The 25,428-nt window shown below is 37.7% G+C and overlaps 1 protein-coding gene across 1 annotated transcript in view; it reads right to left on the bottom strand.

Annotated features, from left to right (window-relative positions):
• Positions 1 to 22,966, bottom strand: part of Nxph2 (neurexophilin 2) — a 41,972-nt gene extending 19,006 nt beyond the window's left edge. Inside the window, exon 1 of the mRNA XM_050139954.1 lies at positions 22,961 to 22,966. Within this exon, the coding sequence (XP_049995911.1) occupies positions 22,961 to 22,966 (6 nt within the window). The remainder of the gene's footprint in view (positions 1 to 22,960) is intronic.
• Positions 22,967 to 25,428: the final 2,462 nt, after the last annotated feature.

The following is a 25,428-nucleotide window of genomic DNA, read 5'->3' as shown; positions in this document are numbered from 1 at the left end:
GGGAGGAGGCGGAAATTTTTTTTCAATAAAAAATATTTTAAAAAAATTACTTTGGGAGCAGGCAACATGATGTCTCATGGAAATGCTTTACTTAATCACTAATAAAATAGTTTCAAATAAAAAATATCTATATAATTGTTCCTGAGTTATTTCAAATATAATGATATATAGCAAACATGGGGAAAATTAAAGTGAATGTTCTAAATAATTATAAGACAGAAAGTTCACAGATGGTTTCCCTCTTTAACTCAATCTGTGTGTATATTTTGAAAACAACCTAAGTAAGCCATTATAAATTGAATCAATGTCTTCTAAATAAGATAACTACAATGTATGTAGCCCAATATTAACAAATTTTAAATTGATGTCTATCAGAGACTTGTTTACTCTTCTAGATCCTGGTGGACTTGGAAAGATGAACTTTATGACTAGAGAATAAACAATTATGTACTTTATGTTTTTGACCAATGCTGGCTAGCACAATACCAGAATAGGATTGTCAACCAATGTTTATTGTGATGAAGTGGAAATGAAAATTATTGAAAGTATATAAAGATACTTGCATGTAAATAAACACATAATTTAAAAATAAAAGAAAGTACAAGATACTGTCTTAAGTTATTCAAGAAATATATACAAATTTCAACCACTTAAATAGAAAGAAAAACAACACAAGCAAACTCCTTTTGCAGTTGTCAAAGAAAGTATAGATCTATGGACTGCTCAGAAGTCTTTTCTTTTCTTTTTTTTCAAGACAGGGTTTATCTGTGTAGCCCTAGCTGACCTTGAACTCACAGAAATCTGCCTACTTCTACCTCCCAAGTGCTGGTATTAAAATCATGCACCACCATTGCCCAGCTATGCTAAGAAGTCTTAATGAGTAATTATGCTTACCTCTAAGCCTGATAACCCGAGTTCTATCCCAGATACCCACATAATAGAAGAAGATAACTAAATGACCCACATTTGGTGTAGAAAGTCCTTCTGTATACGTGTTGCCTTTATTGGTTAATGAATAAAGAAGCTGCTTTCGGCCAATGGCTTAACAGAATATTGTCAGGCTGGAAGACATAGATAGATGATAGATAGATAGATAGATAGATAGATAGATAGATAGATAGATAGATAGAGTAGGCAAAGTCAAGGAGATGCCATGAAGGAGAAAGACATGAGCTATCAGCTAGAACCTTGCTGGTAGGCCACAAGCCTTGTGGTAAAATATAAAATATATAAATGGGTTAATTTAAGATGTAAGACTTAGCCAGAAATATGCTTAAACTACTGGCCAAACAGTATTGTAAATAATATAGTTTCTGTGTGATTATTTTGGGAGTCTGGGCAGCTGGGAAATGAACAAGCAGCCTCCCCAAACAGATTGGTGTTACATATGTTGACCACTTGCAAGTTGTTCTTGGATCTTCACACAAGCACTATGATACCTAAGTAAGCATGTGTGCACATGCACCTGCAAACCACACACACATATATAGAGAGAGAGAGAGAGAGAGAGAGAGAGAGAGAGAGAGAGATAGAGAGAGAGCCTTATAAGTAGAATGAATCAGGGAGAAGCTATACTAGGATTTGAAGACAAAGTAGAGGAATTGGGCTAGTTAAGCAGTATTTTATTTTATGTGTATGAATGTTTTATAGGAATTTTTGCAAATATATCACATGCATGACTGGTGCCTTTAAAAATCATATTTAAACTTGGTGAAGACCTTCAGACTCAAGCACGAATGTGCCACCCCCATATGTTAACCCCCTGGTACATTCACATAAGCTCCCACACTAGCCTTTCCTGGTTAGCACTCCGGATCTAAGCCTGACCGCACCATTTCTGAAACAGACAAAAACAAAGGAGACAGAAACAGGAGTAAAAAGCCTTTGAACTAATGCAAGCCTAGCTCAAGGTGGACTCCCAGCAGAAGTCAATCAGATTTTCAACAAGATTTGTACAAAATATGTCTAATTATTTTTAAGAAAAAAGAAAAACACAGAAGTAACCTTTCAAAATCACAATCAAGCTGTCTATATTCCGAAGATATGGTTCAACATATGTAACTCAAGAGATGTAAATGAATCATATAAGTTGGCTTAAAGATAAAAGTCATATGATAATGTATTGATGCAGAAAAACATTCTGATAAAATTTAAAATGTGTTCACAATAAAAGTTCTAGAAAGAGTAGGGTTGGGGAGAATATACTTCACCATAGTAAAGACTCCATATGACAAACCCACAGCTCCATAAACCTAAGTGGAGAAAAACTCAAAGCAATTCCAGTAAAATTATGAATGAGATAGAGATCCCCATTATCCATACTCCTCTTCAATTAAGCACTCACTAGAGCAACAAAACAAGAGAAGAAAATTTAAGGTCTAACAACAGAAAACAAAGAAGCCCAATTATCTATGTATGTAGGTGACATGATATTACACATAAGATAGTCCCAATATTCCACAGAAATCTCCTTGAATCAATACTAGGAACACTATTTACAGCAAAGTGGCAGTTTACAAAACCAGCAGTCTTTTGATACACCAAACATGCTAACAAAGGTGTCATCTCATGGTCCCCAGAGGCTTGTGTGTTTGAATCTAGAAAATGTGGTCCTGTTGGAGTAGGTGTGATCTTTTTGGAGTATGTAAGACCTTTTCAGGGTAGGAGTGGCCTTGTTGGAGTAACTGTACTACTAGGGATGGGCTTTGAGGTTTCAAAAGCCTAAACCAGGCCCAGCTGCTCTCTCCATTTCTGTTGTCTGCAGATCTGGCTGGAGAACTCTCAGCTCCTCTCCAGCACCATTTCTGCCTGTGTGCCACTATACTTCTCACCATGGCAACAATGAACTAAACCTCTGAAACTGTAAGCCAGCCCCAATTAATGGTTTTCCTTTATAAGATTTACCATAGTCATGGTGTCTCTTTCACAGCAATAGAACACTGATTAAGACACCTAAAATCCAAATAGCTTATAAAATAACCTAAAGAGACACTAGAAGATAGAAAGAACTTCCATGTCCATGGGTTGATAGGATTCATTTTGTGAAAATGACCATTTCATCAAAAGCCATTTACAGATTTAATGTCATCCTAATGAAAGTCTCCATGACATTCTTCCCAGAAATGAAAATCCTAAAATTCATATAGAACCACAAAGGGTCTAGGATAGTCAATGCCACCCTGAACCAGAGGTACAATGCTGGAGAGATTACCATTCCATATTTTAATCTGTGTTATAGAGTTATAGTACTTAAAATAGCCTGGTACTGGCACAGAAGCAGATATGTAGACCTAATGGAATAAAATAGAAGACTCAAATATGGGTGCATATAACTACAGCCCTGTGATACGTAACAAAGATGCTAAAAAAAATACATGGAAGGAAAATCAATATCTTCAAGAAATCATGCTGGGAAAACTGGATGCTCACATGAAGAAGAATGAAATAGATCTATAAACAAGTGCAAAACTGCATTGCCAATGTATCAAATACCCTAATGTGGAACCTGCCTCTCCTAGATGAAAATGAGGAGGGAAGTGTAAGATACAGGAAAAGACTTTCTGAATAGGACTCCATTTGTTCAGGAAGTACGAACAATAATAGACAGCAGGAACCTCATAAAACTAAAGTGCTTCCACATAGCTAAGAAAGCAATTAATCAAGGGAAGAGGAAGCCCACAGAGTCAGAGAGAATCTTTTTCAGCTCTGTATCTGGTAAGAATATTAATATCCAGAATATACAAAGAATCAAGGAAACTAATGACCCTGTTAAAAAATGAGGTATGGATCTGAACAGAGAGTTCTCAAAAGAAAAAGAAAAATGGGCAAGGAATAACTTAAAAGCATTCAGCATCCTAAATGTCCTTCAACTGATGAATGGATAATGAAAATGTGGTACAAAGACACACTGGAATGATATTTTAACTGCATTCTAAATATTTATCCCTACATCCCCAAATCAGTGTAGTTCTCACCCCTCATTACAAAAGCTTCTCTTTTTGTAGCAGAGATAATCACAGAGAAAGGAACTCATTAATTATTTAGGTAAATGGATGAAACTAAAAATACTATACTGAATGAGGTACTCAAAACTCAGAAAAACAAACACTGTAAATTTATTTGCCCTTAGATGAAGATCTTCATTCCAAATCTTTGGTTGTGAATATATAACTTGAATCAATCACAGCAACCAGGAAAGTAAAAAAAAAAAGACTATGGACAAATGGGTGCAGGTATAAAATTAGACACAGAGGTAGTAAAGGAGGACATAATAATAATGGGGGTAATTTAAAAAAGGGAGGGAGAGATTTACAGAAGAAGAGGGAATGTAAAGGCATAAACATTACAAAGATTTTTGAAAAAGCCATGAGGAAACATTAGTTTATATTTCCTTAAAATATATACACATATATGTGTATATATAATATGGCTCTCTGTGTGTGAAGTTACCCCATTTGGGTCGATAACCTTCTAAGAGCCACAGATCCTCTAACAAAAACCCCAGTACCTGACTTGAGAAAGGCCTTTCTAGTTGTTGATCATAGGAGTCCAAGAAACTCCCCAAACAATATAAGCAATCACTGCTGCCTTTGGTTGCCCCCTAGAAATTGAAGGTAAAATTCTGTTTCTGAAGACATTACAGGATATAAAAGAATCAATCTGAAATTGACCTGGAGGCATACTTCTTGAGGTCTAGCTCTCACAGTATCTGAAAACGCTGTATAAGCTGCCAAAGAAGAAAAACAATCAATTGCCCCACTGAGATATAAAGCCTATCATCCACAACAGTGATCAGCATGGCAAGACATCCTCAAACAGGCAATAGTGGCAATTCTATCCTAGAGCTGACCAATGTCTGTTTGCTTGGACTTAAGGACCACACAATAGGAGGGAGTGCCTATCTGGTTCTGTAAACCTAGCCAATTACCCATGGAGGGTAAGGACTTGGACATTATGAAAGCCTACTTCTTACTGCCACTTTCCTAAGCCAGTAGAGGTTAATAATAACTGTATTCTAAATACTTTTTGTCATACTCACAAATTAGTGTAGCATGTATTCCTCATCCAAGAAGGTTTGTGCAGCACTCAGAGATCATCAATGAACTCCACTTTCGCATATGAGAAAACTTCCCTTTATTAAACCTTGCAGACATATATTTGTATAAATTGATGACATGACCACTCAATGTTATGGTTGGGGGAAGGTTTTTTATTGTAGATACGAGGGAAGAAACAGCCAGATGCATATGGAAAGAGTACAGAACAGAGAGAGCAAGCAGAAGGCTGAACATGACCTACAGACCGGATGTGGCCAGGAGAGAAGCAGGAGCATGTAGAGAGAGTAGATGAACTATAGAAGACAAGAGAGAGTGTGGGCAAATGACCAAGACAAAGCGTAGTGAAAGTAAAAGGGTTGTGAGGAAGGTGAGAAGCTGGGAGTGGGCTGAGGCAAAGGAAAGCTCCTGCAGTGAGGGAAGTCTAGGATGTGTGTTGTGTAGGGAGGTGGGAAAACCTGTGAAGAGCTAGGATGCTTGCTCTGAAAAGTTATAGCAATGACACTGAGTGAGCCTGGAGACCAGCATGTGCTTTGGTATGCTAATTAGTAATACAGGTAGGTATGTGTCCCTGCTGCCAGTGATAGGTTCCCCTGTGTTAGAGGAGAACCCAACTAGCTTCACAAATTCCTGTCAGAATTTCAGAAAATGGTTTTCTTTGGACCTCACAATATATAACAGTCCATTTTAAATGTTGCATTCAAATCATTTTTTAACATTTTCTATGCCTCCTCATTTAACTGTACAGGCTGTGCCATCACACAGTCCTAAGCGAAATGCATATTTACTGCTATAAACATCTTAGAAATGAGCCTTAATTATGCAACAGTCTTCTCGCTAATACTCAGTTTCTAAAATTTTTACTTTGCTCTTTGGATACCAGTCTGTATAAATATAATACCGCACTACTAATTTCTAAATGAGAAAAATGGTGAACTTATTAGGTTTAAACATTGTACACTGATGTTTAGTTTTAGGTTCATGCATTAAGTGTTTACTAGTATTTGTTCCTGAGACTATTTAGGCAATTCTGTTCACACTAAAATATGGGTTTCTCCCCCCTTTGTGAAGATTATAAAGTTGGAGCATTCTACTATCATACCAACACCTGCCGGCCATCCATCTGTTGGACTTCTTACTTAATGTCCTCCCTCCTGTTCATTTCATAAATGCCTTGGAGATTTCACTTTACATTTGCTAAGACCGGCTCATTAAAATACTAATTTGAAACTGTAATTATCTGTTGGTTCATTTCAGTGGTCTAAACACAGTGGTGCTGATATCTTCTAGCTGCAGGACAAATTCACATCTGCTCTTATCCCCTGGGTCTCAAATAAGAATTACTGTAGTGAGAACTGAAAGAGATGTACAGAGCCATAAAAAACAAACAAACAAAAAAAAATAAAGGCAGGAAAGAACTGTAAATACATGAAATTGACTCAATTGCAAACCCATTCATGATAACTCCTTTGGGCATGGGAGAGCAAAAACAGTTAAATAGAAACGATGCCAAGTGATCCTCCCAATATCAGGTAGGGAGAGAAAGTGGCAGGGGCACTGGAGTGATGGCTCAAAAGATAATAGCACTGACGGTTCTTCCACAGAACCTGGGTTCAATTCCCAGCACCCACGTGGCAACACACAACTGTCTGTAAGTCCAGTTCCATGGGATCTGACTCCCTCACACAGACATACATGCAGGTAAGACATCAATGCACATAAAATAAAAATAAACAGATAGTTTGAGGAAAACAAAAAAAAAGAAAGTGGCATGGTAGACGATTCCTTTCTTTATAGTAAAGATCAATGATATTATTAGTGTGGAGTGGCATTAAAGAGCTGAGGGGATGCCCATCGGTAGTGAGAATTCAAGATAACCTCAACGTTCAAATATAGATACATGAAGGAAAAAAAAAGCAAATAAGAATAAAACAGAAAAGACATTTAAATGGTAAGATATAACGAGAAAGATGGCTAGGAAAGAAGAGAGAAAGAGAAAGTAGGAGCATCCCTGGGACATTATCTACAGTTGTGAGCACTTTCTATGAACAAGGCACCATAGAGAGGATGTGGGGATGTACGAAAGGAAAGTTGAGGAACGCTTACTGTGTGCTCTGTTGACTTGGGTCTTGGATCTGGAGAGTACCATTTGCATAGGTGAGGCAGCAGGTTTGTAGAGGTCAGTCTCTGGATTGAGAAGTCCATTGCACAGTCTTTAATTTTGTCATGAGTGGCACAAAATGGCACACAGCTGGCTTCTGCAAGGGGTTGGCCTTGCTAGCCACCGATTGCAGGAAGACAAGCAAGAGTGCAGGACTATTACTCTGGTTTAAGGCAAAATATAAAGGAATAATCAGAGAAATCTCTGCAACATGGGTCATTTTACTATTCTCTAGAAACATTTTTCTTATTTTTACATATATTTCACAAGTCGTTCTTTGCTTACATAAAATTAGAACACTGGACCACAGCCTCATCGTTCAAACTCCACCAAGGACAACTACTGAGGATTCAAAATGTCCTGAATTTTCTTTGTGCTCTCCATATCTTCCCATCCTCACAAACCAACTAAGATTAACATTAAAAAATGCAAGCTACTATTTGTTGCTACCAATGCAGCCAAGAAGGGCAGCCGACTTCCTTGACAGATTATTCGCTGCATAAAATAGAATATAAAATGCCCTTATCTACATATAAGAAGCAAATTAGCATATACTAGCATATACTACGAACAATAACAAAAAGTGAAAGATCTTTAACAATGGCCAAAGCAAAGGAAAGAGAGTTTAGTTTAGCACAAGAGAAGAGAGAACAGACACACATCTTTTGTCCTGAGCATGTAAAGAGGTAAAGCAAATGGATGAAGGATGAAGTTGAATGAATGACACCGAAATAAGGGATTCTTATTGAGAAATCCATTTGGAAATTATTTAAGAAAAATGGTGCTTCAGCTCTTATTTGTACCTGCTGGAGAGATGGGCCTTGTTTTTCCATGTTTTAAATAATAAGTATTTAAAACTAGGAGCGTAAAGTGCATTTTTCTTCAATATTTTCAGGACCTTGGGATGAGATTGTTAATAATTTAGCTAATTGAGTACACCTAACGCTTTGAGTCTTAAAGCAAGAAAATAAAAATTCAACATTTCCCATAGACATGATAGGCTTACTATTTAATGCTTCAGCGATCATTAGTAAAAGAAAATATTAGAGCTATAAACCACCTCTGAGAGCTAAACTAATGAATGTTTCCCACCTGCAGTTGGAAAATCATAGACTCAGTATGGATTTCAAGAGAAAGCACCACTGGCTGATAACAGAAAGGACAAACTGGGTTGCACAGGACTACGGTAATAAACCTTGGGGACTTTTAAAGACATAGATGCCACCATTAAATATTTCCAGCCCCTTAAATGCAATTGAGAAATGCATTTTGGGCGTCATTATCAAGAAATCCAGTAGGTATCTGAGTGGTGAAATGCTAACAACCCCAACATAGGTTCTGTTCACACCAAGACTTAGGTAAAACAGCTCTTGCTGACACCTCTCTCTGTTCAAAGTGATTTCAAGGTCTCTTTTATAGTTTTAGTGTTTGCTACATGAAGTGATGAATACAAGCTGGGCTGATATAATGAAAAACTGTGACTGAGCCTTTTCTAAAGGATGCTCAGTATGATGTTGCTATTAATTTTTAAAGTATGGCAAACAATCTCTTGAGAAGAGTTCACTCATTGAGACCGTATCATGCATGCGTCTACCTCTATTTACTCTTTAATAAGGTATATAATATATCTTTAACAATATGCATATGGTTAGCCTTCATCCAAAACTTATACCCCGAGGAGTCACAATTTTCCTCTGTTATTTTCCTGGATGTGAACATGTTATATCATCTAAGAAACTGCATTGCAGATTTGAGTCCACGCTGAATACATTTTTTTTTTTGCATCTTGTTTCAAGAGTTAGAGAAAATGATGGGGACACAGACTATCTGATTAGGTTCTAGCATTTTCTCTTATGCTCTGAATACAAGTCATTGGCTCCAATTAAAATATCGTCAAGCTACTGATGTATAGAGTACAAGCAAGTATGTAAGAAGCCACAGGAAGGCAATGATTGAAAGGCAGTCTAGGCCCTGAAAGTGACTTTGGCTTTGTATCAGAATTAAGTGTTCCTTAAATCGACAGTCATCAGATAACCTTTAGTTTCCGAACTGCCACCAAGATAAATAGTTTTGTGTTTAGAAACTTTTATAGCAATTTGACTTTCCTGACATCATCCAATGATATGACTTTTAATTTCATAAAAGCGCCAGAGTGGAAATTAAAATAACAAAAAAGAAACCATGGTCACAGATGGCTTAAGAATTAAGTATTACATAAGGTACCAGAGAGATGGTGCAGCATTTCAAACTGCTGCTCCAGTGTACTCAAGTTTGGTTCTAAGCACCTTTATAGGTTAATTTTAGCTCCGGGGAATCTGGAGATCTTTTCTGGCTTCTGAGGACACATACAAATAAATCTTTGTTTAAAAGTAAGTAAGATAGCTGGAGACATCTCAGACATTCTATAGAATGATGAAGATCCCTGAGCAGGTCCTGAGTGATGAACTACTCAGGAGAATTCAATGTGGTATCAAACCAACGGAAGGCGGCTTAGAACAGTTGGAACAGGAGCTGGCCAGCACCCACTAGCAAAAGAGAGGCAGGATAAACAATCAGGGCTTTAACACTAATACAAGCTCAACATGAGCTTGTCATGTCAGTGTTCAATCGCCTAATGAAGGCTCAACTAAGTTGGATTTGTACAACCACATATGAAAGGAGAGATAATTTATTCCTTCCAAACAGATGTGCTTTAAAGAGCCTCTAGATTGGAAATGGGTCACAAAGATTTCATCATGATCTAGATAAAATATAAACTGTTTGAAACTCAGATTTCAAATATGAGAACTATCTAGAATTGGACTATTGTAATACAGCGATGTTGCCTTATTTCTCAACATGAACGTAAAGTATCAATGCTACCTTGAGTACTAGCAGGTAAATTTTATTCACTAGGATAGAGCCCACTGGAATTACTATTTTGTTGTTTTTTTTAAGGGTAAGAACTATTAAAAATTTTTACCCTTCCATGTGTTCACATTTGTACTTCTCAGAAATTCATGAAACAAACTTCTACTGCAGAGACACCATAGTTGCATTCTAGATAATTATTTATTAACAACAGGTACTTGCATCATTGAAAGAGAAGAAATCTTAGTTCTTCAAAGATGAGACTTATTTAATTGTAAAATCAAATTTCCACTTAGTGTACCCACGGTTAGAAAACGGCATTCCGTGTTATTGTCACCAATCAGAATACACAGTAAGCAGATGAAAACAGAGACCAATCATAGTACTCAGAGAATGTCATTCCAGTTTACACTGACTAGAGACTCATGCCATCCTCCAAGGAAAGGGCCTGGCATTTAAATGCATTCGCCATTGCTCTGGTTGGGTGCAGTATGAACCCTCATATTATAATCTATGATCTTAAACATCATTAACCTCAAAGAACATTTGCCTGACATCTGCGTACGATGCTTTATGCTATCACTTTTCTTTTGCTAAATACCACGATCTATTAATAAAGCCTGAAGTTGCATAAGCATTCTGGAAAGCTTACGCATGTGTTGGAATGCTTTTGCTGGATTGATGATTCACAATATTATTTTCAACTAAAATTTTTGCATACGTCTAACTATGTATGCTTTATTGTCTGGTGGTATTCATTGTGTATTCCAGTGCCAGACCCTGAAATGGTCTCTTTCAATTTCTTTCCTTCTGGATTGATCCATCATAATAGCCTGCTGAGATCACTGGGAGTCTTGTCAGGCAACACATCCTTTCTCTCGCTGAGCCTCATGTCATCAGCTAATTTAATAAGATTGGTCTCTGCCCTTTCAAAAATCTGACCTTGTCAAAAGACTCTGCAGGTAGCCAAGCTGATTGTACAGATACTACCTCCAATTCCTTTTTTATCAGGTGTAATTTGCAATGGCAGTCACATTTGTCCCCAGATGCCAGAGATGTTCTCTCTAAAGAGCTTCAAGAGTGGCTCTGAAACTGTCTTTTATATGACTGCATTTATCCTGACATGCAGGGTATATAATGAACGTACTTAGATAAAAAGAATTTCGTTTCTTTCTAGCATAGAACATGAAGCAGTGATAACCTAGAAAATGACAGCAACAAAACAACAAGAAGTTGGACGGCTACTTTCCCAGCGGTGACACACACTATAACCACTGCACAATTTGTCACCAGACCGAGGTAGTCAAACATGACAAAAATATAAGCATGAATGAATTAAGACATTTTAGAAAGTTTCTGAGCATATAATGTGCCTTTATTATTTTTCACCAATACTTGAATATTGCAAATATCTGCATTCATTAAATCTAAAATAATGTCATTATTCCTTTCTATTGAAAATTCATGTTTCATTCTGTTCTCATGGAAAAAATTAGTTATATGACTGAAATTGTTTAAGTGTTTTAACAATTTATTTTCCTTATAAACACATACTGAAAAATCTTGAAAAATAGTAACTGTCCTTGAGTTATGAATAACTCCACATAGGAGTCTAGAAACAGGTCCAAACGTCAAGTACAGTGATTATTATCTTCTGAATGTTGTTCTAAATTAAGGATGCACATTGCCAAAAAGTTAATGACTGTTAACTAGAAAACCTTCAATTAAGTAGTTGGATACCAACTTCTCCTTGGGTTAAAGGCTGGAGGACATTTATCCAAGCGTAAATTAATCAAGAATTAACAGAAGAGCTGTGTTGTACAGTGTACTTTAACTCACTCGCTTCATGTTGACAAAATACAATGCAGGATCACACACTTAAGTTGTGTCCGTACAGACTACAAACTACTTTGAAACAAAATAAGAGAACCTTCAAATTCAGACCAGTTTCTGACAGGTGCATTCTCTCAGCTGTGTCAGCAATATAGTAATTCCAATCAAGAAGAAGCAGCTTCAGTCCCAGAGTATCGGGGGGAGATGCTGGCACAGTCTCACTTACAGTGGCCCTTCTGTCTTTTCAGAGGAAAAAGCAGCTAGCCTGAGGAAGTGAGGGAATTCTCCTCAGCATCCCAAAGATTCAGATTATGTTTTCCCTCCCATCTTTAATACTACAGCATCCATTGAAGCTTCTTTTGAATTTCTCCTCCTGTGATGAAGCATACATGAAATCCTTTGTCATTTTAACTATATTTAATGGATGATATTTTGAGTACTTTTAAGCTTGCAGCAAACTCAGGTCAAAGTACAGATATCTGTACCTCTCACTCCTATGGGCAATCTTCCCCTATAGTCAGCATTCACCAAGCATGGTACACTTTTTTTTTAAAGTTATACACATCATAATACAGAGTCTTCCCTAGGTTACAGTAAGATCTATAGATTTGAAAAAGTGGATAAGAATCTTTATCAACCCTTATAGACTATACTGAGTAGTTTCATTGCTATAAAACATCTTTTATACTTAGCCTGTACATCCTTAGCCTCATTTGGTTTCTGTCAACCACTATTTTTTTTTAACCATTTTCATAGTTTCACTTTTCCCAGAATGTCTTATAGCTGGAATCATATGGTAAGCAGCCTTTCCAGATTGATTATCTTCCCTTCGTAATATGCATTTAAGGTTCTTCCATATCTGTTTTTGATATGAATGGTCATGTATTTCCAGAACTAATATCCTACTTCCTGAAAATACGACACGTATTTACTCAGTTCACTTATTAGAGTTTAGTTCTTAAATATTCTATGAAGGCCAAGTTCGAAGGTTTGTTTGCTAGCCTGTGACGCTCATAGAAGGTCATAGGCCTATAGGAGGTGACTCCTAGAAAACATGCAAGTGGGAACATGTCCTTGAAGGGAATACTAGCCCTTCATCTCTCTCTAATTGCTTACTGACCGCCACAAGGTAAACAGCAATGTCAAGGGTTTCTTATCTTTGTGAACAAGCTGGCAGAAACAAGTTGGGAGAAGAAATATTTATTTGACTGTCCGTTTCAGGGTATGAGTCCACCAGCTGAATGGCCATTGAGGAAGAAAACAAAACAAGACACAGCCTTTCAAGGATCTCCTCCTACAATCTCCTACTTTAGACCCATATCACCTCCAAATAAAGCTATTTTGCTAGGGACCCATAAAGATTCAATCCATTGATCAGATGTGATCCCTCATGATGTCTCTGGAGAAGCCCTTACACACACATTTGGAAGTGTGTTCTACTGATCTCCCACAGAGTTAACAAGACTGTTTTTGTTAGTACATGCACACTCTTCACCATTATATTTGCCTTATTACAATTCCTGAAACACAGGAGCAAGCCAACGTGAGTGAAACTTCTTAGTCTTTCATTTGTATAAGTCAATTCTCTCAGGTATTTTGTTTACAGCAAAGAGAAGTGAACACACCCAGAAATGGACATTTTTACTATTTCTAAATTATAGCCATTTTATGTGTAAGAATTAAATTACATTGGTTTTTCACTAAGTTGTATAATAATCACTATGGTGTTTTTGAAGAGTTCCACTGTCCCAAACTGAAATTCTGCCATTAAGCAACAGATCCCTACTCTCTAAACCCCTTATAATGTACTAATTTGATTGATAAAAATATTCTCTAACAGTGGGATTACAGATATGGTGGTTTAAATGAGAATGTACCTTATCAGTGCATATATTTGAAGTTTCTTGAAGTTGGCACTGTCTGGGGGAGGCTTAGGAGGTGTGGCCATATGGAAAGAGTATGTTATTGAGGATGGGCTTTGAAGAGTTTGAGGAGAAAAGTCTTACACTACTTCCAGCTCTCTCTCTCTCTCTCTCTCTCTCTCTCTCTCTCTCTCTCTCTCTCCAATTTGTACTTGAGGTTGAAGATGTGAGGTTTTATCTTATTCTTCCAGCTTCCATGACTGCAACTTGCTACCATGCTTCTCCACCACAATAGACACTTATCCATCTGGAACTACAGCCCAAATAAACTGTTCCTTCCATATGTTGCCTTGGTTGTGTGTTTTATCACAGCAACAGAAAAGTACCATACTGCTGGGAGCAATGTGAACTACAGCTCAGAGATTTTAGAAGGCAACAATAAGAAAAACTGGGCTAGAAGCCAAGGGTGTGATGTTTTAGCATATAATCTAGCTTTCTTCTGCTGTTGTCCTAAGAACTTTCCTAGGCTAAATAAATGAATCAAAGGTACCACATTTATTTCCTTGGCAAAAGATTTTTTAAGACAGTATAATATTGAGTATGTGCAGTGGCAATTATTAATGGCTCTTATACATGTCTACAACTACAATGTGCAAGTAGAGCAGAAGAAAAACTTAAATGTTGAGTTGGAAGAGAAAAAGAGCATTAGGAAGCATAATGTGGCAGTTGCAATGTGTGTTGAAAGAAATAAGGATATTACCCCTGCTAAGGAGAGTCATCATATTCTACACTGGGTCAAAAACAATGGTGTCAGGACTAACCTAAGCTTCCAACTTGTGAAAGAGCCTAAACCATTCTTTTGTTGTTCTTAGAAAGTGCCTGAATATTGACGCTAATGTAATTCAGGGGACAGGGGTTATCCGTAGCAGCCAAACATGACAGTGCCATCCGTATGGTGTTGACTTTAAAGGCATGAAGGATGCAAGAATGAAGGGGTTGCAGATTCTTCCTTAGATTCTAGACAACCATTGAGACCAGGCAGTGTGTAGCATGTGAGTCCCTGCACAAAGGCTTTGAGAAGTCAAAAGGCCATTGCATGGAAATATGTAAGTGGAGACTCCGAGTTATTAGAGATGTCAGAGCTACCAAGGAGTACTACACACAGGAACTGAAACCAACATGAGGGAGATGTATATTGCAGGGAGCAAAGCTAGAGGGGATCCATCTAAACCCTTACACACTGGAAAAAGTTTGATGTTTGCCCTATGGGATTTTGATTTTGTTTTAGTATTTCTTTACTATGCCTCCAATCTTTCCCTTTGGAATGGTAATGTATATTCTGTGCTGCAGCAATGCGATGTTCTGAAACTATCTCCTACATTCTAAAAAACTGGAACTTTTGCTGTCCAAAAGTTAATAATAGATCTTGAGATTCCCTAACACTCCTATTCTGCCGTGTTTGATTGACCTGCCTTTAAGGTTTGCTATTAACCAAGTTTACTTGCCTTGAGTTCCCCCATGTGATCAACCTTTACAAACTAAGCTATTGAATAACTGTAATTTTAAACTATTGAGGACTAAATGTTCATGAGTAATGCATCTAAACCACACATTTATAGATTCAAGCAGGTTGTGAGGATGTTAGTAAATGATCTAAGGTATGTGAAACATGAGAATTATAGATGTACATATGGTATTAAAATTTTAGGTTCTAAGTGTACCAGATTGATGTTAAGCCTCTACTTAAATTAATGGAGTTCTCATAAGATAGTCATATACTCCTTGTAACACTTAGATATACTGGATGCTAAAGCTTTAATTAGAAAAACAATTAAAATGATAGGCACAAGCTTAAAAATTTAAATTTCCTTTGATCATTTTAAATTGTTTATAACATGCTCACGCTGATAACTTTGGGCTTTACCGTGATTGCAACACATGAGTCTGCATAAGCCTGTTTACACATATTTATTAACTGTTTTTTCTGTTAGAAGGAGTCCAAAGCAGATCAAAAACAAACAATAGCCCTGCTGATGTATCTAAAATACCTCTTTTTTAAAAATTAACTTAGCAAAATTCATGTCTCTCATAGAATTCTCCATAGCTTCCAAGGACAATTCATAATTGAATAAGCTTATTTATTACTCAAAAATAAAATGCATGAACTGCTCAGGAGCAATTTGTCAACTCAACATAGACTTTAAATTTTACTGTTTTCTTAAAGTTTCAGTAGTCCATACTTATAACTGTTACCAAAAGTGGATTAATATTTATGAGAGCTCTATTAATTTAAGTAGAGATTTAACATTTAACATCAATGTTTTAAACTTTGAATTTGGCAGTTTTACTATCAACATACATATCATAATAACTCATGTTTCATATACTTTAAACCACTTACCAACACTCTTACAACTTGCCTAAACCTGATATTTTTCTTTTCCATTATGGAAAAATCTAGCCATTTTAACCTTTATTAAAACATATATAAACTCTGTACTATGTTGGAAGCATGCAATTTGCTTTTTTTTCCCCTCTTTTTTCTTTCTTTCCATGGGTTGAAATTGAGAAATACCCTTGGGTCACAGAAGAGACTTTGAACTTACAAACAGTGTTGGGAATGTGAATGGCTGTGAGGAATTTTTCAAGTTGGACTAAATGCCCTTTGCATTATGATATATGAGTTTATGGGAGTCAGGGAGTAGAGTGGAGTAGTTTGAATGACAAAAGATTCCATAGACTCAGATATTTGAACATTGGGTACCTAGTTGGCTGTGCTGATTAGGCGAATTTAGGAAGTGTGTTCTTTATGGAGGAAGTAAATGACTGGAGGTGTTCTTTTAAATTCAAATCATGGTGCTGGTAATTGACACATGAGTTTTGAGCTTCCTGGTTTTGCATCCATGCCTGACCCTTGCTTCCATCCTTTCCTGTCATGAGGGCTCATTTCCTTGGAACTCACATAAACTTAAAACTTATTAGAAAAAAAGTTGCCTTAGTCGTAGTGTTTTATCACAATAGAAAAGTAACTAATACATATCATATTCGTTCATATCTTTGTTGCCTGATTTGTTACTTAGTACTGTGATCCTAAGTGCTCTATGCAGATATGCTAGAATTCCATTCCTTTTGATGGTTATATATAAACACTTTTTATATATACACACCAGGATTTGTTTATCCATTAGTTCAATGATGGACATTTGGTTGAATATGCTTTTGGTAATTGTGAATAATGATGCAAACAGTTCGGTGTGCAAGTTTCTGTCTGGGGCACAGTTTTCAGTTCATATCTAGGAGAGAAATTGTGAGTCATATGGTAATGCTATGTTTAGCTTAAAAGGGACTGCCAAACTTTTCAATGGCAACTGCACTATTCTATGTTCCCATGAACGACACACAAGGACTCCAATTTGCAGCTTTTCTTTGCAGGCAAAGTGGTTAGTTCAAATGAGGATTACCTTATAACCATTTGGTCTAAGAATTAATTAGCATCTTTGTTTACCACAAGCTATTATAATTTACTGTTATCAGATCTACAGTTTTCCATTGGAATTTTCTTCACCCATACTTTTCTCTAGGCTTTGGGCTTCACTGCAAGACTACTAATAAAAGATATATTCGTTGTTCCTATGGCTTCTAAACTAGAGAAGCAATTCAAGCTACATTTAAATCCCCAGTTCAATACAATCATTAAGGTTTAACCTATACCGTGTCTCTATCACTTACCACTGTTGGTTTTGCCAATTTATTGACATCTTCCTGCCCCATTAGTTAATATTTCTCTTTGTACTGTCTTCCTATGGCCACTTCCCCTTTGTCCAAATGTCATAAGATGCTTTTGTTTTATCCTGATATTATACTATGCAATCCTGTCTTTGGCAAAATTATTTCTTAAAAAGCTTAGCCAAAGGAAGAAGGCTTACTAACAGTTGTACACTTCAACAGAAACGTCCTTACTTCTTCCTTACATTTGTGCCTTTCTTTCATTCCTCTGGCTCCTTCCAACTTGAATCCAGAGCTGGATATGACAATAGTTCTGCAACTAGTCTCTGCCTCCTTTTCTATGCTAAGTCCATCTTATAGGCTATGGAATATGTCTTCTTTTTATGATCATCGACTCAAACTTATTCAGAAGTCTGACAATAGCAATCCTGAACTCCCACAATGACCCAAGCATTTTCTCATGACATTTTTTTTTACTGTTCCATATGGAGTTGTATTGCTCCAATCTTGCCTGCCTTATGAGCACTCCCATTATCTGTCTTCTGACTTGGTCTTTGTGCTTTCTGAGCACCATGATCCTATGTCTAAAGAATTTTCACATTTTGTTTGACGATAACATTCATGGTGAAAACTAAAAGAGAAATGCATATTCTTTGCCAGCCTGACATAGTTTATAATATCTGTTTTAGGTTTAGCTTAATCTAAAAAGCATCCACAAATCTGTCACAATAATAGGGCATATGGCTGGCTGTCAGGTAGTTTCTGTGTTTGTATTAGTTGCTTTTCTTATTGCAGCAAAACATGACCAAAAAACTTAATAAAGAATTTATTTCAGCTTGCATCTGAGAAAGAAGTCCTTTATGGCAGCAAAGTCAGCAGCAGGAGTAGGAGATTACTGATCATATGGCATCTGTTGCAAAGAAGCAGAGTGATGAATTCTTCTGTTCAGTTAACTTTATCTTTTCTAATGCATTTTCTAATGCCAGGCCATGGAATAGTGACACTCACATTTAGGGTGGATCGCTCTACCTCAGTTAACCTAATCTAAATAACCTTCCTCGTCATATAAGAAGGTTATTTCTTTGAGCAGACAATGGATAGAATCAATCCAAAGTCCGCTCCTTATTAATTTGGCATCCAAGCTTATGAGTTCATAGCTTTCCATTGATACATGGAAAGAAGTGTTGTACGCATGTGTGGAGAGCGCACTTGAATTCTCAGTCTGCAGCATGGGTAGTTGTGTGACAGAAGAATAAAGTTAAATTAGTAAGACGCAGAGCTCAGGAATGCTTATAGCAGCTGAACTGTGCTCAGGAAGAATTTAAATAGAGTGGGCTTCTTCAGAATTCAAGAAAATAAAACTGTACCCAAGGTCATCCTATTGGTTCAAGGTGATGGGAAATTTTGTGGTATGTTGTGATGTTAGCTGTTTAAAGTAAAACAAAAAAAAAAAAAACTTAACAGAAGGTGATCAAACATGCGGTGCTGTAGGAATTCCTTCAGCCAGTAGCCTTTAAGATACCAGGCCATGAGACTTAGCCAGTGATGTATGCTGGAGCAGGCCTGAGACAGTAAAATTCCACAGGAGCAGGGCTAAGCCAGCGACCTGTGTTGGAGCAGGCCTGGGAAGGTGAACTCCACGGGACCAGGAGCAGATCCAGACTAGGGGCATTTGAGGAGGCAGTACTGAGCCAGCAACCTGGGCCAGAGCAGTCCTGTGACAGCAAGCTCCACAGGAGCAGGATTGAGCCAGTGACCTGGGCCAGAACAGACCTGATACAGTGAGCTCCACAGGAGCAGGTACAAGGGAGCAACCTCTGAGGGAGTGGACCAGAGCCAAAGACCTCTGTGGGTTCAGGCATGAGTCTAGGACCTATGAGGTTATAGGTAGGTACCAGAGACCTCTGCAGGTCTGGGCATGAGTCTGGGACTTATGAGGGAGTAGGCATGAGATAGAACCTCTTTGGGTCTGGGCGTCAGTTTGGGACCTCCCAGGGAGTTGACAGGAACCAGAAACCTCTGTGGGTCCAAGTGTGAGTCTGGGACTACTGAGGGAGTAAGCCTGAGCCAGGTCCTCTGTGCATATGGGCACACCCAAGTCTGGAACCTCCTAGAGGATAGATCAGAGCCAGAGACCTTTGCAGGACCAACTCAAAGCCAGGGACCTCTGCAGGAGCAGATCCAGACCAGGGACATTAACAGAAACAGGTACAGGCCCTTTGAATATCAGTATGGCAATTTCTCAGAAAATTAGGAAACAACCTTCCTCCAGACCCAGCAATACCACTTTTTGCTGGCTATATATCCAAAGGATGCTCAGTCGTACCACAAGGACATGTGCTCAACTATGCTCACAGCAGTATTGTTTGTCACAGCCAGAAACAACCTAAATGTCCCTCTACCAAAGAATGGGTAAGGAAAATGTGGTACATTTACACAATGGAGTACTACATAGCAGAAAAAAAATGACATCTTGAAATTTTCAGGCAAATGCATGAAGCTAGAAAACATCATATTGAGTGAGGTAACACAGATCCAGAAATACAATTATCATATTTACCCACTCATAAGTGGTTTTTAAACATAAAGCAAAGAAATTCAGCCTATAATTCACAGTTCTAGAGAAACTAGACAATAACGAGGACTCTAAGAGAGACATACATGGGTCTAATATACATGGGAAGTTGAAAAAGGCAAGATCTCCTGAGTAAATTGGGAGCATGGGGACTATAGGAGAGGGTTGAAGAGGAGAGAGACAGGAAGGGAAACAGAGAAAAATATAGAGCTTGTAACATGTGGGCCAGCTTGTTGGGTTATCTGTCCCACCTGGTACCCCACAGCCAGTAAGCCCCAAAGGAAATCACACAGAGGTCTCCATAAGATTAGAAACTGATTGGCCCATTATCTCAGGCTTCATATTAGCTCTTATAACTTATGTTAGCTCATTATTCTAGTCTATGTTAGCCACATGGCTCAGTACCCTTTTCAGCAGGGTAGGTCACATCTGGACAGGAATGGGAGGAATGGGTTTCCCCCTTTCCAACATTCTCCTATTCTCATTGCCCCTCCTTTACTTCCTATCTGGTTGACCCACCTATACTTCCTGCCTGGCCAATCAGTGTTTATTTAAAACATGATTGACAGAATACAGACAATTCTCCCACAGCAAGAGCTCAATAAAATCAATTTTAAAAATATACTCTCCCACTTGGGCGTGGCCTCTTATACTATAAATGCCCAGGTAAAGTACACACTTGCTCTCCTTTCTGACTGCTGGATTCAGTTCCTCTTCCTTGTTCATGCAGAGGACTGTCCTCTGTGAGTCTACCCCTAAGTAAATAACTCGTTTTTATACTAAATTCTGAGATAGTGTCAGATTTTTTTTTTTTTTAGCATTCATCTTTCATGCTAGGAAAAGAATTCAAAAATCAGGAGACAAGAAGCTTTGTCAGACTAAGCCAGTGACAGTGTTTGTAACAAGGGGTCTCTTCTCTTATTCATCTAGCCATGGGTTTATTTGATTCTAACTGACGAGTTATTCTAATTTAAAACTGGCTTCTAAGGGCCATGCTTAGTGGCACACACCTTTAATTCCAGGTGTATCTGTGTGAGACCCAGGTTAGCTAGAGTTACAATAGAGAGACATCATCTAATAAAATAAATAGATAAAATAAAAGACTCTTCATTCATGTGCTTCCATTTATCTAGTTATAACTATCATTATAAATTAATCATACAACACACAGCTATCATTATACTTATTCTGTAACACACACACACACACACACACACACACACACACACACCTTCTGTGAATACAGACAAAGAGTATTCTGTAGAAAAAAAAATCAGTCCAAGGTGAGCTACTTAGTCTATCAGGATGAGAGAGATTCTGACTTTAATGATCAGTTAATATGAGACTGTTGTGTTTTGAGACAGGTGTTTGGATACTTCATCCACAGCTAGCAAACAGTGCTATTTTGGAAAGTTGTAGAACCTTTAGGAGATAGAGGAAGTGGCCACTGAGAGCAAGCCTGGAAGTCTTTAAAGCCCCACCCCCCTTTCCTATCTTTCTCTATCTGTACACCAGTCCACATCTCACCCCTACTGCCAAGTTTTCCCCTCCATGACTACAAGCCCCTCTAGGTATATGAGTGGCCAGGTCCCCTCCCCTGATGACCTTCAACTGCCAGGTTCAACCTACAGAACTCTAATTGCCCTAACAACCAGTCCCAGACCCTTTTCTCCAGATAAAAAGCCCAAGCTCTGGAATTGAAATCCTACTAATCCCTACCCTGGAAAGTTTCACTCTGTAGAGGTCCACCCACTCCCTTCACAAGAAAATCTATATAAACCCTGCTTGCTGCTCAGTTCTCTGTTGTTTCTCACTTGAACAGAGGCAGCAACCCTCCTGGTTTTTTTTTTCCTCCCAATAAATTTCTTCTGTGAGGTTATTTGTGTGGTGTGACTTTGTGGTATTCCTTGACTGCTGTCTTCCTGAATACCTTTCTATCCAAGCTTCAACCCATTCACTCGAGTCCCATTAAACCTTTCTCTCATTAAATCATTCCCTTCAGGCATATTGCCACATCAAGAGATGTAACTGAGTCTGTGATTTATATTGATTGTCACCTTGAGAGGATTTAGAATCACCCTGGAGATGAATTCCTGGAAGTGTCAATGAGGGATTTTTTTTCCCAAAATTCCATTGACTGATACAGGTAGCATGAGGCTAAATTTCTGTGGTACTGTTCCATAGACTGGGCTCCCAGACTGCACGAAAAGGAATAAACTGTCTGAGAAGAATCATTCACCATTCTCTGTTTCTTGACCATACATTCCATATCAACACCAAACTGACCTTTATGCCTTTATGCCTTTGCTGCTATGTATGGCTTTTGACCTGAACAGAAATAAAGCCAGATTCACTTATCTTTTCTTATAAAAGTACGGGAGTTTAAACTCATAGCCCTGTATATTAAATATAAAACAGAAAATTCATTTAGTCTCATAATTCATAATAAAACATACTAAATTAACTTTCTTTCCGTAGCCTTCTCTTAATATGTGATGTGGATGGGGCAGAAGGCCCTGTTAAGCCAAAGAATCAATGAATTTCCCATGTGAGATACAATAATTTTGTGACTGTCTATTTTATCATGTCACATGATCCACCTGATTCTGAATATACTCTCTCTCAGCAGTCTTCAAATCCTGAGGTATTTGAATTCCTAGAAATGAAGTTTCTAGAAATGAATTTCACATAATGTGAAATTTCCTTACTCCTAGTGCCTTTGAAGACAGTCACACTGAATCCCTCTCTTATAGAGTCAGGAGGTAGCTAAACTCACTCTGATTGACTGAAAACAACACTTTTCCTCTCTTGTCTTGATAAAAAAATAAAATAACGGTGAGGCACTGAAGGGTTGTTCCCTCTTGGGTGCAGTGTTGATTCAAATGAGGTGTTTCTTTACCGTCATGATTTCAAGCTATAAATTGCCTATTTACATCAGCAGATTTGTGGGACAGGAGGACAGGAAATAAAGTCAGGTATCTCAGAGAATTTAAGCACTGTATTAAATAAACCTTATTAACATATAACAACATATTATATTATATATATATATTAGTAAATATATAATAATCACATTACATATAATATAGTATACATATATATTATACATTGTTGGTAGTCATTGGCATCAGTTTTTTGTTTTTTTTTTTAATAGAAAAAAAAGAGCATTGGAGAAAACATTACATGTGTGCAACATAATTGTTAATCTGACTTTCAAGTTAGTTCAAAAGGCATATTAGCATATTTCCTCACACCTTCTAATGAACATCTGTAGAACACAGCAGACAAGTTAATTAATTTAGGAATTATTTTAGAGCTCAGAATAAGATGCTGTACTACCGCAAGGAGAAAAGAATTATTTTCATGTTATTAAATTTGTAGCCAGCAGATTCTAGTTTTTCCAAATTTGTCATACAAATTCATTCTTTGCTCATTTACTTTTGATATAATCACACACTGTTTCCTAGTACAGTGGTAAAATTATTTCATAAAGACAACTGCTTCCAGCCATATGTTATACCATTTGTTATTCTGTACGACTTGTCTGCTTTGGAAAAGATCCTAGTTAGAACATGATATTTTTTTCTTTTTTTTAAGAATAAAAATCCAAATCATAAGCTATTGAAAACTGGAATTAGATAGCCAATGGCTAAAACAAGGACCAAAGTGGCCGTGAGGTCTGTGCCTACATTGCTACACTGAATTAGATATTCAATACTGGGCCAGCATCACTTTGCGTGCTGAATTGTGGCTCTAGAAAGAGAAAGGTGAAAGGAAGGAGTCCAATATGGAGATGGAGATCAGACTCTATAATGCAGAGGCAGTGAGGAGACTTACCCAGTAAGCAAATGGGCTGGTACCCATGGCAGCATGTCATCAGACTGATGGACAAAATTGCTGCACACCGCAGCAATATCACATAACCTGCTTGTGGATCCTTGGATGGATGTGAGTGTGGAGTGAAGGCTGCAGGGGCATCAGCGAATCATTCTACAGTGATCCAACAGTTCAGTGAACAAGGCCAAGAGTAGCTAATGGGGAAGTGTTGCGGTGTGGTCCCATTCTGCATTGTTTAGTTATGGGCGCTAATGGTGCAATATTTGTATTAAGGGACTGTGGTTAGCTATGTTGAAGCAAGACAAAGTAAACAAACCAACTATCATTGTTCAAAATTAGGAGTTTCTTCTGGCCTTCTCTTGAAGTTCTTTATCTTGAGGAGCTCCAGGACTCTTCAGCTCTGCCTATACACAGTAGCCTTGAGTGGCATCAGGTACTTTCTTAGATGTGGTTTATTGCTGTCCATCCACTTATTTTTGTTCCTAGGTGAATGAAAAGGTCATGTACACTTTCATCTATATTGTCCTTTAAGGTAAATAGAGGCAAGACATACAACACACTTTTCTTCCAAACAAGGATAGACAAAGTGACTGGCAGTTTCATTTGAAGGCAGAACTGAGCAACACCGACAACCCAGAAACAGACTGTATCTCTAGTTGCAAACCTCAATCCATGCAGCTTCAATGAAGCTAAAGAGCAAGAACACAGAATGAACTTCCACAGTGCATCAATAAAATTAAGAAATCATTTGACAATTATAATGTTGACGAATGAGACGGAAGACCACAGTTAAGTCTACACAACAGACTACTTGGCATCTGAGGAGAAAACTAACATATTTGGCTCAAACTTTTCCCTGAAATCTAATTTTCAGAGCTAAAGTTTTCATAGTAAGCCAGCTGTTAGGGTTTTGTTAATATCCTTTATTTTAAACTGGGCTGGATCTTACACTTACTAATCTTGGGCACCTCACAAGCCATCTGCTTTTACATAATATGGAGAACTTGACACCTGCTGAGCATGGCCTCCTATCAGTTTCTTGGTCCTCAGGTTAGTGTTCACAGTAGCATACCAGGAGAAACAACATTCTTTTCTCTCTTTGGACATACAAGAAAATAACTATCTTAGTCACTGTTCTATTGCTATGAAGAGACACCTTGACCAAGGCAACTCATAACAGAAAGCATTTAAAGTCGGGGTTTCCCTACAGTTTTACAGGGTGAGTTCATGATTATCATGGCCAGAAGCAGACATACATACATACATAGTTCAGTGCTTTATATCTTTGTCTGCAAACAGCAGGCCAAAAAGGAAAGAAACTGGGTTTGGCATTGGCTTAGGAAACCTCAAAACTCCAACCCCAGTGACACACCTCCTCCAGGAAGGTCACACTTCCTAATCTGTCCCAAATAGTTCCACTAACTGTTAAGTAAACATTCAAAATATAGGAGCTTATTGGAGCCATTCTCATTCCAACCATCACAGTAACAGATTCTAAGTAAATCACTTGGATCCCTATGTTCTTGTGTT

This window comes from Alexandromys fortis, unplaced genomic scaffold (assembly GCF_014885135.2).
Source record: "Alexandromys fortis isolate MF-2015 unplaced genomic scaffold, M_Fortis_MF-2015_v1.1 scaffold_33, whole genome shotgun sequence".
In the NCBI taxonomy this organism is placed as follows: Eukaryota; Metazoa; Chordata; class Mammalia; order Rodentia; family Cricetidae; genus Alexandromys; species Alexandromys fortis.
This window is presented reverse-complemented; position numbering and strand designations above follow the sequence as displayed.